General features: G+C 48.9%; 1 protein-coding gene and 1 pseudogene across 2 annotated transcripts in view; both read right to left on the bottom strand.

Annotated features, from left to right (window-relative positions):
* PGPEP1 (pyroglutamyl-peptidase I) overlaps positions 1–15,330 on the bottom strand; it is a 58,738-nt gene that overhangs the window by 9,509 nt on the left and 33,899 nt on the right. Inside the window, exon 4 of one of the 2 annotated variants that reach the window (XM_024767546.1) lies at positions 5,264–5,373. The exons of the other annotated variant lie outside the window; for it this stretch is intronic. Coding sequence (XP_024623314.1) covers positions 5,340–5,373 — 34 coding nt within the window. The 3' untranslated portion in view covers positions 5,264–5,339. Of the gene's footprint in view, positions 1–5,263; positions 5,374–15,330 lie in introns of those variants that run through there. 2 annotated transcript variants of the gene reach the window in all.
* Positions 3,910–5,225, bottom strand: LOC112414871 (ferritin light chain pseudogene; annotated as a pseudogene).

The raw sequence follows: 15,330 nt of genomic DNA, 5'->3' as shown, positions 1-15,330 counted from the left end.
ACTGGGCCCGTGCAAGCATTGAATGAATGGCCTTTTTTTTTTTTTTTTTTTTTTTTTGCGGTATGCGGGCATCTCACTGTTGTGTCCTCTCCCGTTGCGGAGCACAGGCTCCGGACGTGCAGGCTCAGCGGCCATGGCTCACGGGCCCAGCCGCTCTGCGGCATGTGGGATCCTCCCGGACCGGGGCATGAACCCGTGTCCCCTGCATCGGCAGGCGAACTCTCAACCACTGCGCCACCAGGGAAGCCCTGAATGGCCTTTTGACGTCAGAAAACTCCACCCTCAGATCATGCTAAGTGCCTCCATTTTTGAAGATGCAGAAACATGTAACCCAGATACGCCTGTGCAGAACACTGATTGCCTCACATTTTCCCCTACCTCCAATCACCTTTTCCTATGCCCAAGACCACCCTGCTTCTCCCATAAATATCCCCACCCCCTCGTCTTCGGGGAGGCAGATCTGAGACTTGTTCTCCCATCTCCTCGCTTGGCTGCCTTATGAATAAGTTCTTTCTCTGCTGCAAACCTCAGAGTCTCAGTGTTTGGCTTGCTGTGTGTCAGGCAAATGGACCCAGTTCGGTAACACTGGTATCAACATGTGTGTACAAGTTTTTGTTTGAACACCTGCTTTCGGTTCTCTTGGGTATATATCAAGGAGTGGAATTGCTGGGTCATGTGTTAATTTTATGTTTAACTTGTTGAGAAATCACCAAGCCTTCTGTCAGTTTTATTTTTCATTATGAAATATTCCAGGCATATACACAAAAGTATCAATAATAAAGTAACAAACACCCAAGTACCCAGCACCCTGCTGAAGAAACATTCCCAAGAGAGCTGAAGCAACATTCCCAAGAGAGCTGAAGCCCGTGTACACCTCCACCACCCACCACTCATCAAGCCTTTGTCTAAAATTGGGATTTGATTTGATCATCCCCATGCATGCCATATATATACACACACACACACACACACACACACACACACACACACACACACACATATATATAGTAAGTATATTTAAAATTTTATCAACAAAATGGTGCAGTATGGAGCTCCAACCTCTCCTTCCCCTACAGGACCATCAAACAAAAACTATCAGAATTGACTTTGTTAGAACTCTGGAAAACAGAAATTTGTAACAACTAAGTGCATGTTGAAGCAAGAAAAAGGCAACTTGAAAATGGTAGGAAAACTTTGTGGCATTTCCACTTGCCCTTGCCCCACCCACTCTGCAGCTCGGCTGTGGTTTTTTTTTTTTAATTTTTATTTATTTTTTATTTTTGGCTGCATTGGGTCTTCATTGCTGCACGCAAGCTTTCTCTAGTTGCAGCGAGTGGGGGCTACTCTTCGCAGTGGTGTGCAGGCTTCTCATTGTGGTGGCTTCTCTTGTGGAGCATGGGCTCTAGGTGCGTGGGCTTCAGTAGTTGCGGCATGCGGTCTCAGTAGTTGTGGCTCATGGGCCCTAGAGCGCAGGCTTAAGTAGTTATGGAGCTTGGACTTAGTTGCTCCGCAGCATGTGAGATCTTCCCAGACCATGGATTGAACCCACGTCCCCTGCATTGGCAGGCAGAATCTTAACCACTGTGCCACCAGGGAAGTCCCACAGCTGTGGTCTTGTAGCAGAAATAACCCACGTTCCCAGTGCAGGACCCTGGTCCTTGGATCTGGTGGGAGCAGTGCAGATCTTATTCACAAATTATTGTGTAGGTCTATTCTAACCTGTCTGGGGCTTCTTGAAGGACTGACATGGGTGCTTACCTCTGAACTGCCTAACTTGGAGCTCGGGCTGGAAAAGTGGTGGGTGTTGCTCAAAAGCACTGCAAGCTGAACCAAACACATACAGACACTTAGGGCAAAAGGTTACGGTCAAAACATATTATCAACCACTTAAACCCTGAGAGGAAAATCTGGGGGATGTTATTTGGGAAATGAGGACATTCAAAAGCACCTGTGTATATGGAGGGAATTTAGAAATCCATGTACACACCCAGGGGCAAGACTTATGCTCAGAAAAGAACTGAGAAGACTCTGAGCTTCACCTCAGGCTGATCTGTAGTCTCAGTACAAACCTGGCTAAAAGTTAAAGGAGCATTCCAGCCCAGAACCCATCTACAAACACTGGGAGATGTGGATTTTGTTTGTTTGTTTGGGTTTTTCATTTTTAGCTCCTGGCATTCAAGGAAATCTCTGTCAAGACATTAGCCGAACATGAGCTAAATGGACAGAGACATCAGTGACCACACATGAAAAGGAATACAGTCTTTCCAAAAGTAGTTTGGAAAAGTACCTAAACAAAAGGAATACTACAGCCTTCAACAATTCAAAAACAAAATCAAAACAGCAAAACCCTCAGGAAGGCGTAGAACCTGATTTCCAGAGTTTGCCACATTATAATATTCAAATGCCCATTTTTCAACAAAAAAATCACAAGACATGAAAACATGAAAGAATGGCCCATTCAAAGGAACAAAAGTAATTGACAGAAATCATCCCTAAGGAAGCCCAGACATCAGACCTACTAAACAAAAACTTTAAAACAACTATTTTAAACATGCTCAAAAGCTAAAGGAAAAAAGAAAGAAAAAAAAAGCTAAAGGAAAACATGAAAAAAGAACTGAAGGAAATCAGGAAAATGGTTTATGAACAAAATGAGATTATCAATAAAGAGACACAAATTATAAAAAGAAACCAAACAGAAATTCTGAATCTGAAAAGTACAATAACTGAAATGAAAAATTCACTAGAGGTGTTCGACAGAAGATTTGAGCAGGTAGAAGAAATAATCAGCAAACCTGAAGACAGGACAATTGAAATTATCAAGTCTGAAGAGCAGAAATAAGAATGAAGAAAGGTGAACTGAGTCTAAAGGACCTGTAGGACACCATCAAGAGGACCAACATATATATTATGAGGGTCCCAGAAGGAGGAGAGAGAGAGAGAGGAAGGGCAGAAAGAATATTTGAAGAAATAATGGCCAAAAACTTCCCAAATTTGATGAAAGATACAAACCTACACATCTCAGAGGCTCAGTGAACTCCAAGTAGAATATACTCAGACCCACACTGAGACACATTGTAATCAAACTGTTGAAAGCCAGAGACGAAAAAGCGAAACTTGAAAGTATTAGGAGAAAGCTATTTATCAAGTACAAGGGATCCTCTATAAGATCAACAGCCAGTTTTTCATCAGAAACCCTAGACTCCAGAAGGCAATGAAATGACATATTTAAACTGCTGAAAGAGAAACTGTTGACCAAGAATTCTATATCCAGCAAAACCGTTCTTCAAAAATAAGGGAGAGGGAATTCCCTGGTGGTCCGGTGGTTAGGACTTGGCGCTTTCACTGCCAGGGCCCGGGTTCAGTTCCTGGCTGGGGAACTAAGATCCCACAAGCTGTGCTGCATGGCCAAAAAAAAAAAAAAAAAGAAAAAGAAAGAAGGAAAGAAAAAGGGAGAAATCAAGACATTCTCAGGTAAGCAAAAGTTGAGGGAGTTTGTTACCATTATACTTGCCATGCAAGAAATGCTAAAGGGAGTCCTGCTGGTTAAAATGAAAGGACCCTAAACAGTAACTCAAAGCTGTATCTAAGACTTGAAGGGAGAAGTAAATAGTTCTACAATAACAGTTGGAGACTTCAATACCCCGCTTTTAATAATGGATAGAACATCTAGACAGAAGATTAAAGATATGGAGGATTGAGCAGCTCTCTAAACCAACTAGACCAAACAGACATCCATAGAACACTCCAACAGCACAATACACATCTCTATCAAATGCACATGGAACATGCTCCAGTATAGATCAGCTATTAGGCAAAAAAGCAACTCTCAGCACATTTTTTGGTATCATTTATTTAATTTTATTTTTTATTGAAGTATAGTTGACGTACAATATTATATAAGTTACAGGTGTAGTCTCAATACATTTTAAAAGGCTGAAATCATCTCCAGCTACAATGGAATAAAGCTAGAAATCAATAACAGAAGGAAAGCTGTTATGTTCACAAATATGTGGGTATTAAACAACACTCTTTTTTTCCGCTGCAGAAAGTTTTATTGTTTCCATTTGGTCCAAGGCTTGGGAGAGAGCTCCAGGGTGGTTAAAAAGCTGCCTAGTGGCTGCAGAGACGGGCTTCAGGCAGGAGCTCTGATGCCAGAGGGGCTCATCAGAGGCCGCTGGACTTCAGAGATTCCTAATCATGCTCGAGGGTGAGTACTTCCTAGAGATACTCACCCAGCCCAGTCTGGGGACGAGCCAGCCTGTGGAGGTTGGTTAGGTGGCACCCATCTTCTTGATGAGTTTCACCCCCTCATCTAGGAAGTGGCTCTCCAGGAAGTCACAGAGGTGGGGGTCTGCATGGGCAGAACCCAGGGCATGCAGGTCCAAAAGGGCCTGGTTCAGGTTCTTCTCAATGAGAATGGCGTCTTCCATAGCGTCCTGGGTTTTACCCCACTCATCCTGAGATGGCTTCTGCACATCCTGGAAGAGGGCACGGCCGCCGCCCTGGTTTTGCATTTTCAAGAGACACTCGGCGCCCTCGCACTTCTCTTCGGCCAATTCGAGGAAAAAGTGGCCCACGTCCTCCAGAGCCACATCGTCGGGATCAAACTAGAAGCCCAGAGAGAGGTAGGTGTAGGAGACCCACAGATGCATGTTGACCAGGCGGTTGGTGGCGGCCTCCACCTCAGTGGAATAATTCTGATGAATCTGGGAGCTCATGGTTGATCGGTAATAAGGAGTTAATCTCGAAAACTGGTGTTGGCTGGTCCTGGTGACCGAGAATAACCGAGTGGCTGATTCTGAAGGTTGTGACTGGAAAAAATGTTGGATGGTGGTCAGAGGCTGGAGCAAAGGGTGTCCCTGGGTCTGTTCCATCCAAACACTGTTGAAGCAAGAGACAGATGCACGGGACCGCTGAGCACACTGCTAACACACTCTTAAAGAAACGATGGATCGAAGAAGAAATCACGAAAGCAATTGGAAAATACTTGGGGATGAATGAAAACAAAAATACAACACGTTAACGAACCAAACTTGGGTCCGCTCGCCCACGTGCAGTAAAGCCAATCTATTGACTCCAGGTTGTAGTGAAGGAAAGTGCAGCATTTATTGCAGGTACCAAGCAAAGTGTCCAGGTAGCTAGTGTTCAGAACACCTGAACTCCCTGGTGGCTTTCAGGGAAAGGTCTTTAAGGACAAGGTGAGGGAGCGGGGTTGTGGGTGTGTGATCAGCCCATGGACATTCTTCTGATTGGCCAGTGGTGAGGTAATCGGGAGTCAACATCGTCAACCTTCTGGTTCCAACTGGCCTGAGGTCTATGTGCTTGTGGGCAGCATATGGTTACCCTTTTCCGCCTGGTGGAGGTTTCAAGTATCTGAAAAACAACTCAAAGGATGTGGCTCAGAATATTATCTATAGCCCTTGAGATGGAACTAAAGGTTCTTGACTTTGTTTAATGGCTAAACTAGTATTATTTTGCCTTGATTGACTGTTTTCCCTCCTTTCTGCATTTTCTCACTTCTCTGATTAAATTTATGCTTTGGAACTTGAAGAAGGCCTAGGAGCCTAATGTTCTTCTACAGACAAGAGGCAGGCAGAGGACATGGTGGGGTCATGGTGGGGGGGTCTGTCCCAGGAAGGCCCCATAGGGTCCTGGTCAATTATAAACATACTAAAAGTTATCAAGAACCTAACTTTATACTTTGAGGGAGTAGGAAAAGAGGAGTAAACTAAAATCAAAGGTAGTAGAAGTTAGGAAATCATAAAGATTAGAGCAGACATAAATTAAATAGAGAATAAAGAAATAATAGAGAGACTTCCCTGGTGGCGCAGTGCTTAAGAATCCGCCTGCCAACGCAGTGGACGCAGGTTCGAGCTCTGGTCTGGGAAGATCCCACAGGCCGTGGAGCAACTAAGCCCGTGCACCACAACTACTGAGCCTGCACTCTAAAGCCCGCAAGCCACAACTACTGAGCCTGTGTGCCACAACTACTGAAGCCCATGCGCCTAGAGCCCGTGCTCTGCAGCAAAAGGAGCCACCGCCATGAGAAGCCTGCACGCTGCAGCAAAGAGTAGCCCTCCCACTCGCCGCAACCAGAGAAAAGCCCGTGAGCAGCCGTGAAGACCCAACTCAGCCCCAAATAAAAATTAATTAATTAATTAAAAACCAAAAAGAACCCAAAAACTTCGGGATTTCCCTGGTGGCCCAGTGGTTAAGACTCTGCGCTTCCAATGCAGCGGACATGAGTTTGATCCTTGGTCAGGGAGCTAGGATCCCATATACCACGCCGTTTGACCAATAATAATAATAATAAACCTTCCAAGAGAGAAGTCCAAGACCAGATGGCTTCACTGGTGAATTCTGAATCATTTATGGAATAATACCAATTCTTATCTAATTCTTCGAAATAATAGAAGGGGAAGTGACAGTTCTAACGAGGCCAGAATTACTCTGATAATAATGACTGGTAAACATGTTGCAAGAAAAGAAAATTACACACTGTGAGATAATAGGAAAAAAAAAATATTTATATATATTGGTCTCTGCCCCCGGTTCCTGGCACAGAGCTCCTGAAAACCTTGTAACTTCCTATGTGATAAGAATACTCGGAGCATCTTTTGTTCTAATATTTGGTCTTTGACCCTAGTTCCTGACACAGAGTTCCTAGAGCCTCTGGAATTTCCTGGGTGATAGGAGTGTCTTTTGTTGTAATGATGGGACTGGGTGGGCTCGTGGATGGCTCCTGGATGGGGGCTGGTCACCAGAAGGGCCAAGCCATGATTAGGAGTTTGGAATTTTCAGCCACACTCCCTCCCCCACCATTCTCCAGAGAGGGGGGATGGCCTGAAAACGGAGTTAATGATTGATCATGCCTACGTGATGACGCCTCCATAAAGATCCCAAAAGAACCGGGTTCAGAGAGCTTCCGGGCTGGTGAACACGTGCAGGTGCTGCAAGAGGGCATGGAAGCCTTGCGCCCCTTCCCGGATGCCTTGCCTTCCACATCTCCGTATCTTTTTCATGTTCTTCTTCTTTTTTTTTTTGCCGTGGGCGGGGGTGGGCTTAAAACAGTAGCAATTTATTTTCTCACAGCTCTGGAGGAGACAAGTCTGAAATCAAGGTATTGATAGAGCCACGCTCTTTCTGAGACCTATAGGGAAGAATCCTTCCCTGCCTCTTCTAACCTCACATGTTTGCCGGCAATCCTTGGTGTGCCTTGGCTGGTAGATGCATCACTCCAATTTCTTTTTTAATTTAATTTAATTGAATTTATTTATTTTTGGCTGCGTTGGGTCTTCATTGTTGCATGCGGGCTTTCTCTAGTTGCGGCAAATCAAAACTATGGTGAGATACCACTTTATTTATTTTTAAAATTTATTTATCTATTTGTTTGTTTGTTTATGGCTGCATTGGGTCTTCGTTGCTGCACGTGGGGTTTCTTTAGTTCCGGTGAGCGGGGGCTACTCTTCGTAGAGGTGCGCAGGCTTCTCATTGCCGTGGCCCTCGTTGCGGAGCACGGGCTCTAGGCGCCCGGGCTTCAGTAGTTGCAGCGCATGTGCTTAGCTGCTCCGCAGCATGTGGGATCTTCCTGGACCAGGGCTCGAACCCCTGTCCCTGCATTGGCAGGGGGATTCTTCACCACTGCACCATCAAAGAAGTCCCGAGATACCATTTTATACCCATTAGCATGGCTATTAGCAAAATAAGTGTTGGTGTGGAGAAATCGGAACCCTCTGGGACCTCTGGGGGAAATGTGAAATGGTGCAGCTGCCATGGAAAACAGTTTGGCAGCTCCTCACAGAGCTAAGCACAGAACGACCATATGATCCAGCAACTCCATTTCTGGATATATATTCAAAAGAATTGAAAGCAGGGACTCAAACTGAGCTTGTACACCAATGTACACGGCAGCACTATTCACAATAGCCAAAAGGTGGAAACAATGCAAACATCCACCAATAACTGAATGGATAAACAAAATTTGGTATATCCACACAATGGACTATTACACAGTCATAAAAATAGAGTGATGTTCTAATCCATGCTACAACGTGGATGAACCTTGAAACATTAGGCTGAGTGAAATAAGCCAGTTACAAAAGGACAAACATTATATGATTCCACTGGTATGAAATGTCTAGAATATGCAAATTCATAGAGACAGGAAGTCAATTTTAGGTTACCAGGGGCTGGAGGAAGAGGGGGTAGAAATGAGGAATTATTGCTTAACAGTTACAGAGTTTCTGTTTGCGGGTGATGGGAAAGTTTTGGAAGTAGATAGTGGTGTTGTACTATATGTATGCTCAACATTTCAGATGTACTTAATGTCACTAACAGTCCACTTAAAAATGGTTAAAATGGCAAATTCTATGTATGTTATATATATTTTACCACAATACAAAAATGCAAATTAAAAAACTTTATAAAAATGGTATCACACTGTTACAATTATTTTCACTCAAGGGTCTGGATTGGAGATTTTTGCCTGCAAGTCTGGCCCATCCTTTTTCGCTGCTGTATAGTACTCCATCGTAAGAACACACCCGAATATTTCCCAAGTTTCCAGTTCCTTCTTATTATGAACCGTGCTGCTGGGAAGGCATGCACATGTAGGTTTCTCTAGGGTTCACACTAGGACCAGGAGGGAGGGTCCAGCCATCCTCAGCTGTGTTAGCATGGCCAAATTGTTCTTCTGAGTGGTCAACCCAATTCCCACGCCCATCACCAGTGACTCTGTCCCCTGCCTAATAGTGAAATGGGATCTCAGTGAATTTTTTTCCCTGATGACTAGATTGAGCTTCTACTTATTGGTTGTCCTGGGTTCATCTTCCCAGAATTGCCTTTTCATGCCTGTACTGCATTGAATAGTGTGTCCCCAAATTCATGTCCACCAGAACCTCAGATTGTGACCTTGAGGGTCTTTGTAGATGTAATTATTTACATTAAGATGAGGTCATACTGGAGTAGGGTGGGCCCTAAATCCAACGACTGATTACTTTGTAAGAGGCCACATGAAGATGCAAGCAGAGATTGGAGTGATGCAGCCACAAGCCAAGGGACGCCGACCAGTGCCAGAAGCCACCAGAAGCCAGGAGAGTGGCCTGGGACCAATTCTCCCTCACAGCCTCCAGCCCTGCTGACACTTTGATTTGGGACTTCTGGCCACCAGATCTGTGAGAGAATAAATTTCTGCTGTTGTAAGCCAGAAATGTAAGACCCAGTTCGTGGTCATTGTTATGGCAAAAACAATGCCATCTGCCCATTTTTCTGTGTGGTGTTTTTTCTTTCCGTCTAGTGTGTCTGGTGGAGTGGGGGCACTTCGTATGTCCTGGAAGCTATTCCTTGGTCAGTTAAATGCATCGCAGGTATCTCCTCTCTGTCCCTGGCTTATCTTTTCAATTTCTTGATGGATTTTTTTTTGGTGGCCAAAAGTTTGAAATTGTGACTGATTCCAAAGGACTGTCCCAAAAGTATTCTTTTTTTTTCCTTGTCAAGAGCAGGTTTTCGTTTTTCAGGCGGTTAAGCCTGGGGTATAATTTTCTCTCTTCCGTGATGCTTTCAGCCGGCCATGACTTCCCTTCCTTCGGGGTTTGGGCCTCTGCCAGCGCCCCTACCTCTAAGAATCAGAGCTCAGTGAGGGAAGAATGGGGACAGCTGAGTGTGAGTCAGCAGGGCCTGGGCTGCAGGGGGAGCGGGGGACGGAAGTGGTCAGCTCAGGCCCTGGGACCAGCTGTGCGGATTCCTGGCTGCGGGTGGTCACCAGCACAGCCCAGGCCGGGCAGGAAGTGGGCCAGCTGAGGCATCAGGCTTGGGGCCCCACATGCTCACTGCCCGGAACCCCTAAACCCCCACCTCCCACCCACACACACCCCCCTCCAGCGCCCTGGTTTGCATGCCTGCTCCTGCAATGGTTTCACTGACCACAGTGTGCATTTATGGAGCACCTGCTGTGCGCTAGGCCCTGGCTGAGTGTGGACCCCCAGCCCTGCCGAGTGGCTGGGGGAATCAGTTCCCTGACACTGGGGGAAACTGAGGCCCAGAACAGGGCAGCCCTGTGCATGACTCACACAACGTGGTGCCCCAGTCACCCGGCATCCCAAATCCTCCTCCTTGGCTGGCTGGGGACCTCTCCACCTCTAGGTGTCCTCACCCTAAACACGGCAACTTAGAAGAAAAAACAGCTAGGAAGTTTCCACATTTTCTCTCTTTGCCTCCCTCAGTCCCTCTCTCTCTCTCCTTTGTTCTCTCTGCATTTCTGTTTTTCTGTTTCTCACCACCACCCCCATCAGTGTTTTTTCTGTGTGGTGTTTTTTCTTTCCGTCTAGTGTGTCTGGTGGAGTGGGGGCACTTCGTATGTCCTGGAAGCTATTCCTTGGTCAGTTAAATGCATCGCAGGTATCTCCTCTCTGTCCCTGGCTTATCTTTTCAATTTCTTGATGGATTTTTTTTTGGTGGCCAAAAGTTTGAAATTGTGACTGATTCCAAAGGACTGTCCCAAAAGTATTCTTTTTTTTTCCTTGTCAAGAGCAGGTTTTCGTTTTTCAGGCGGTTAAGCCTGGGGTATAATTTTCTCTCTTCCGTGATGCTTTCAGCCGGCCATGACTTCCCTTCCTTCGGGGTTTGGGCCTCTGCCAGCGCCCCTACCTCTAAGAATCAGAGCTCAGTGAGGGAAGAATGGGGACAGCTGAGTGTGAGTCAGCAGGGCCTGGGCTGCAGGGGGAGCGGGGGACGGAAGTGGTCAGCTCAGGCCCTGGGACCAGCTGTGCGGATTCCTGGCTGCGGGTGGTCACCAGCACAGCCCAGGCCGGGCAGGAAGTGGGCCAGCTGAGGCATCAGGCTTGGGGCCCCACATGCTCACTGCCCGGAACCCCTAAACCCCCACCTCCCACCCACACACACCCCCCTCCAGCGCCCTGGTTTGCATGCCTGCTCCTGCAATGGTTTCACTGACCACAGTGTGCATTTATGGAGCACCTGCTGTGCGCTAGGCCCTGGCTGAGTGTGGACCCCCAGCCCTGCCGAGTGGCTGGGGGAATCAGTTCCCTGACACTGGGGGAAACTGAGGCCCAGAACAGGGCAGCCCTGTGCATGACTCACACAACGTGGTGCCCCAGTCACCCGGCATCCCAAATCCTCCTCCTTGGCTGGCTGGGGACCTCTCCACCTCTAGGTGTCCTCACCCTAAACACGGCAACTTAGAAGAAAAAACAGCTAGGAAGTTTCCACATTTTCTCTCTTTGCCTCCCTCAGTCCCTCTCTCTCTCTCCTTTGTTCTCTCTGCATTTCTGTTTTTCTGTTTCTCACCACCACCCCCATCAGTGTGTGTGTGTGTGTGTGTGTGTGTATGTGTGTGTGTTGGGGGTGGGGGCAGCCTGAATGCACCCCTCCTCTCTTCCAGGGGACCAGGACACGTCCGGGCAGGTCTGGACACTCCTTGTAGAAACTGCTGAATGCCTAGTGGCAAGATGCCAGGGCAGGAAGGAGCCAGTAGGAAGGTTGAAGAGGGTGTGCAGGAAGGCCTAGTTTGGGATTTCTGGTGTGGTGCTTTGCCCTTCTTACCCCCACCCAGGCCTGTCACACTCAGAGTGTCCCAAGATGACCTCAGCATCTTCCCCCAAAACTTTGGGATTTGAGGGATGTATAGGAGTTATCTAGGTGTAGATGGAGGAGGGGGGACTTCCAGGCAGAAAAGACAAGCTGGGGTCAGCAGAGACAAGGGAAAAGGGGTTCAGATGTCCAGCAGAGGAGTCTGGCTTGCTCCTGTGGGCCAAGGGGAGCCACCGAGGGTGTGAGAGGTGGAGAGGGGCCCAGGCAGATCCCTGGAATGGGATGGACTCTTGTCTGAGACCCTCACCTTTAAGACCGAGAACATCCAAGCGAGAGCTGAGGGAAACTCTGTTGAATGGGGCCAAGGTTTACCCTTGAATGAGCCTCCCTGAATATACCTTAGACCCTTCAGCTGCCTGTCTGTCCGCCATCACAGCTGGGACCCCTGCACTGCACTCCCAGCCTGGAAGCTGCTGGTTTCCTGGTGTGTCCCCAGTCCAAAGCCCAGTGCACAGTAGGTAATTTATAAGTTCCTGGAGCAGCCAAGAGGAGATGGGGCTCTAGAGGCAGGGAACAGGCAGGGTGGGGGCCTCGGCTGGAGGAGGCGCCTGGCCTTCAGGGGCGTGTCATCCACCTTCCCCTCCCCGGAGGCTCCTGCGCCTCCCTGCGCCCCCTGTTGGCCTCAGAATGGAACACCCAGCCCCGACCCCTCTCCTCTCTCCCATAGCTTATTGCACACCTATTATGTGCCCAGTGCTGTTCTGGGTGCAACAGACACAGGGGACCCCAGACAGACCTGCCTGTCCTCCGGGACTCCCATAGAACTAGTCAGTTACTACCCAGAGTATGTTGGCACGGGGGTGGGGGGGAACCAGGCAGCTATGGGAGGCAGAGGAGGTACCTGGACAGCCAGGAGGGCTTCCTAGAGGAGGAAGTAATAGTAGTTGTACTTATTAAGTAAGTACTATGTGCCAGAGCTGTAAAAGCAGAATCTCACTGAATTCTCACACAAGGCCCATGAGTGTGGGGAACTGAGGCTCAGGGAAGTGGGCCTCAGATCGTCCCCCACCTCTTAGCTTCTCATAGCCTTTGGAATAACACCCAGACCACTCGCCAGGCCTTGAGACCCTGCGCCATCAGCCCTGCTACCCCTCCCACAACCCCTCCACCTGAATCACCCAATCTCCTCCACACACAGCCATCCCTCTTGGCCTGCAACTTGTAGGGTACAGTTGAGGTCAGGGGGTTTCTCTCTGGGCAGCATGGCCAAGGGTAGGCGGCGGTTCCCGTTGAACCAGGGAGGTGAGGGGAGGTTTCCAGGATTTGGGAAAAGGATCCCCCATGTGAAAAGGACACAGCCCCTTCCAGTGACCACAGGAGCATCTGTATGGTACACCTGGGACCCTGCTCACAACCCGGGGCCGTGGAAAGAGCCAGCCTTAGAAGCAAAACCACTGTGCTATAGACACCTCATCTTGGGGTGCAAAGACCTTGGGGGCTCAGGGACTTGGAGGGGGTACCCCGTCCCCTGGGACCCATGTTCCCCAAAACAAGCCATTTCCTTACTGCTGAAGCCCCTTCTTCTTTGAAGGCCACTGACTCTGGAGTGTCCCCATTCCTGCTGAGGACAGACACAGGGGGATGACCGAATCCTGTTTCCGGTGTTCAAGCTGCTCAGTCCAGAGTAGCCGGCTTGGGTTCACATTCCCGCCCCTCCTCTCCTTGGGACAAGGGGCTTCAACTGACAGAGCCTCAGTTTCCCCAGCTGTAAAAGGTGGTAATAGCACCTCCCCCACAGGGGAATTCTGCACACACTGGGGGGTCAACATGATCACGATTCAAATCCCACCCCCCACCCCCCTTGCTGTGTGACCATAGGCAAGTTACTCAACCTCTCTGTGCATCAGAACCAAGGCAGTGGGTTGTAGGAGGTAGAACACTCAGTACAGAAATCCTCTCATCATTATCCATTCAGCACACTCATTGCAGTGGCCACACACCAAGTACCAGGTCACACACCAAGCACCAAGGACAGAAATACTGGTGATTTGAGGCCCCCTCTGCCAGTTGATGACCCCAGGTTGAGGATGACCCTGGCGGATGACAGCTTCTCACAAAGACACACAAGAAATTGCATATTTCAACTGTTTTATTTGCTTTCTGGGGTGTCAAGTTTGGGGTCTCCCGGGGTCCAGCCCCCAGCAAAGTCTGGCAGACCCTTGCCTGGCCTGGGGTCCCAGACATGGCGCTTTCAGACAAGGCACTCATAGGAGTCTCCCTGGGTTCAGGGAAAAGCCACCCCGAAGCTGCAGGGGCTGGACCCTCCTTTGGGGACAGAACACGGGGTCACCTTCAGCGGGAAGGGTTTTTCCTAGAGAGAGATTTACGACAAGATAGAAACCTGAGATGTTAAGGGAGCCCCGGAAACATGCCTGGGTAGGAGGAAGGCCAACTCTGTTTCCCACGATCCAGATGGGTCTCCCGTGGCATCCAGCCAGGCCTTGGGTGCAGAGAGCCCAATTCCAAACCGGCTTTCTCTGGGATTTCCTCAAAGTGTGAAGGACACAAAAGCCACTGGCCCCAGGTCCCACCCCTGCAAATGGCTTGGGTGAGGCCGGTCTGGGCAGCGGGGAACCAGGGCCTGGGGGTGCTTCTCTCTTTCCCATCCTGTCCCCTTTCTCTGTGCCCCATGTGTACTGCAGAGGCAGGCACTTCTGTGGGTCTCTGGGCAGCTGAAGGGAAGCCTTGGGTGAGGAGAGGGAGGAGGAGAAACAGATCTTAAGTGGGGGGAGCAGCTCGGGCTGGACTGGAGCCCTTGGGGGTCTAGGAACCCCTGAAACTCAAGCTGTGACAACTGCCCCTAAACTGGAGGACAGGATCTCGTAGCAGGTATGCCCAGTGTCCGTCCAAGAACTAACTTTCAAGATGTGGATTTTTGGCAAATGTCCTTTCCCCTCAACAGCCATTCTGCCCTGGGTCTGAGGGGGATCCTGGCCTTTAACACACTTCTTCACTGCAAAAATGGAGATGTTTTTTCTCCCAGTGGCAGCCCTGGTCCCTTTACAAGGCACTTGTTCCATGAGAAGGGAAATTTAATTGGGGTTATAAAAACAAAGCCCTTTTTAGCTCCCCACAAGTCTGTGGAGGCCATGAGACTCTTGGCCACGAGGGATGACCTGACAATAAGGCAGCAGCCTCTGCCTGTATGACCACCATCAGCACCTCACGCTGGCTGCAGGCTTGAGAAGGCTTCCAGTGGCCTCAGGGCAGAGGCTGGGCCCCCAGAGGAGAATGGGGCTTTGTCCCACCATCCCAGAAGGGGACTGCTGGGTTCAGACACTCCAAGAGGTGAAGAGGTCAAAGGTCAACAGTCTAGACAGTGGCAGCAAAAAACAGGCCAGTGTGGTGGGTGGATTTCCACGAGCAGCTCCCTTCCCCCTCCCGGTCACCCCTCGGGGGAACAGGCTTGTGGGTGTACATGCACACCCACTGGCCTGGCTTCCTGGCAGAAACTTCTAAGATAACAAAAAGGCATCAACAACAGTATACTTTTCCAGTCGTCCCCTTGAGCAGGCCCTTTCTGTTCTAGAAGTTTCCACGCCAGCAAAGAGCAGGGTAGCTGAAAACTATTTTTCTTGCTGAAACTATCACAATCTGACCTTTCCCCAAAGACCTGGCACCGACTGGGAAGCCATGACCTCTGCCCACCACCCCCTGCTGCCCCACGGCCCTGTCTCTCTCAGTGGCCAGGAGACCTTGGCTGTTCCTTGATTGGACCAGGTG

The sequence above is a fragment of the Neophocaena asiaeorientalis genome, unplaced genomic scaffold (genome assembly GCF_003031525.2).
Source record: "Neophocaena asiaeorientalis asiaeorientalis breed wild unplaced genomic scaffold, Neophocaena_asiaeorientalis_V1.1 scaffold87, whole genome shotgun sequence".
In the NCBI taxonomy this organism is placed as follows: Eukaryota; Metazoa; Chordata; class Mammalia; order Artiodactyla; family Phocoenidae; genus Neophocaena; species Neophocaena asiaeorientalis.
The sequence above is the reverse complement of the archived record's forward strand: the minus strand, read 5'-3'. Positions and strand labels throughout refer to the sequence as shown.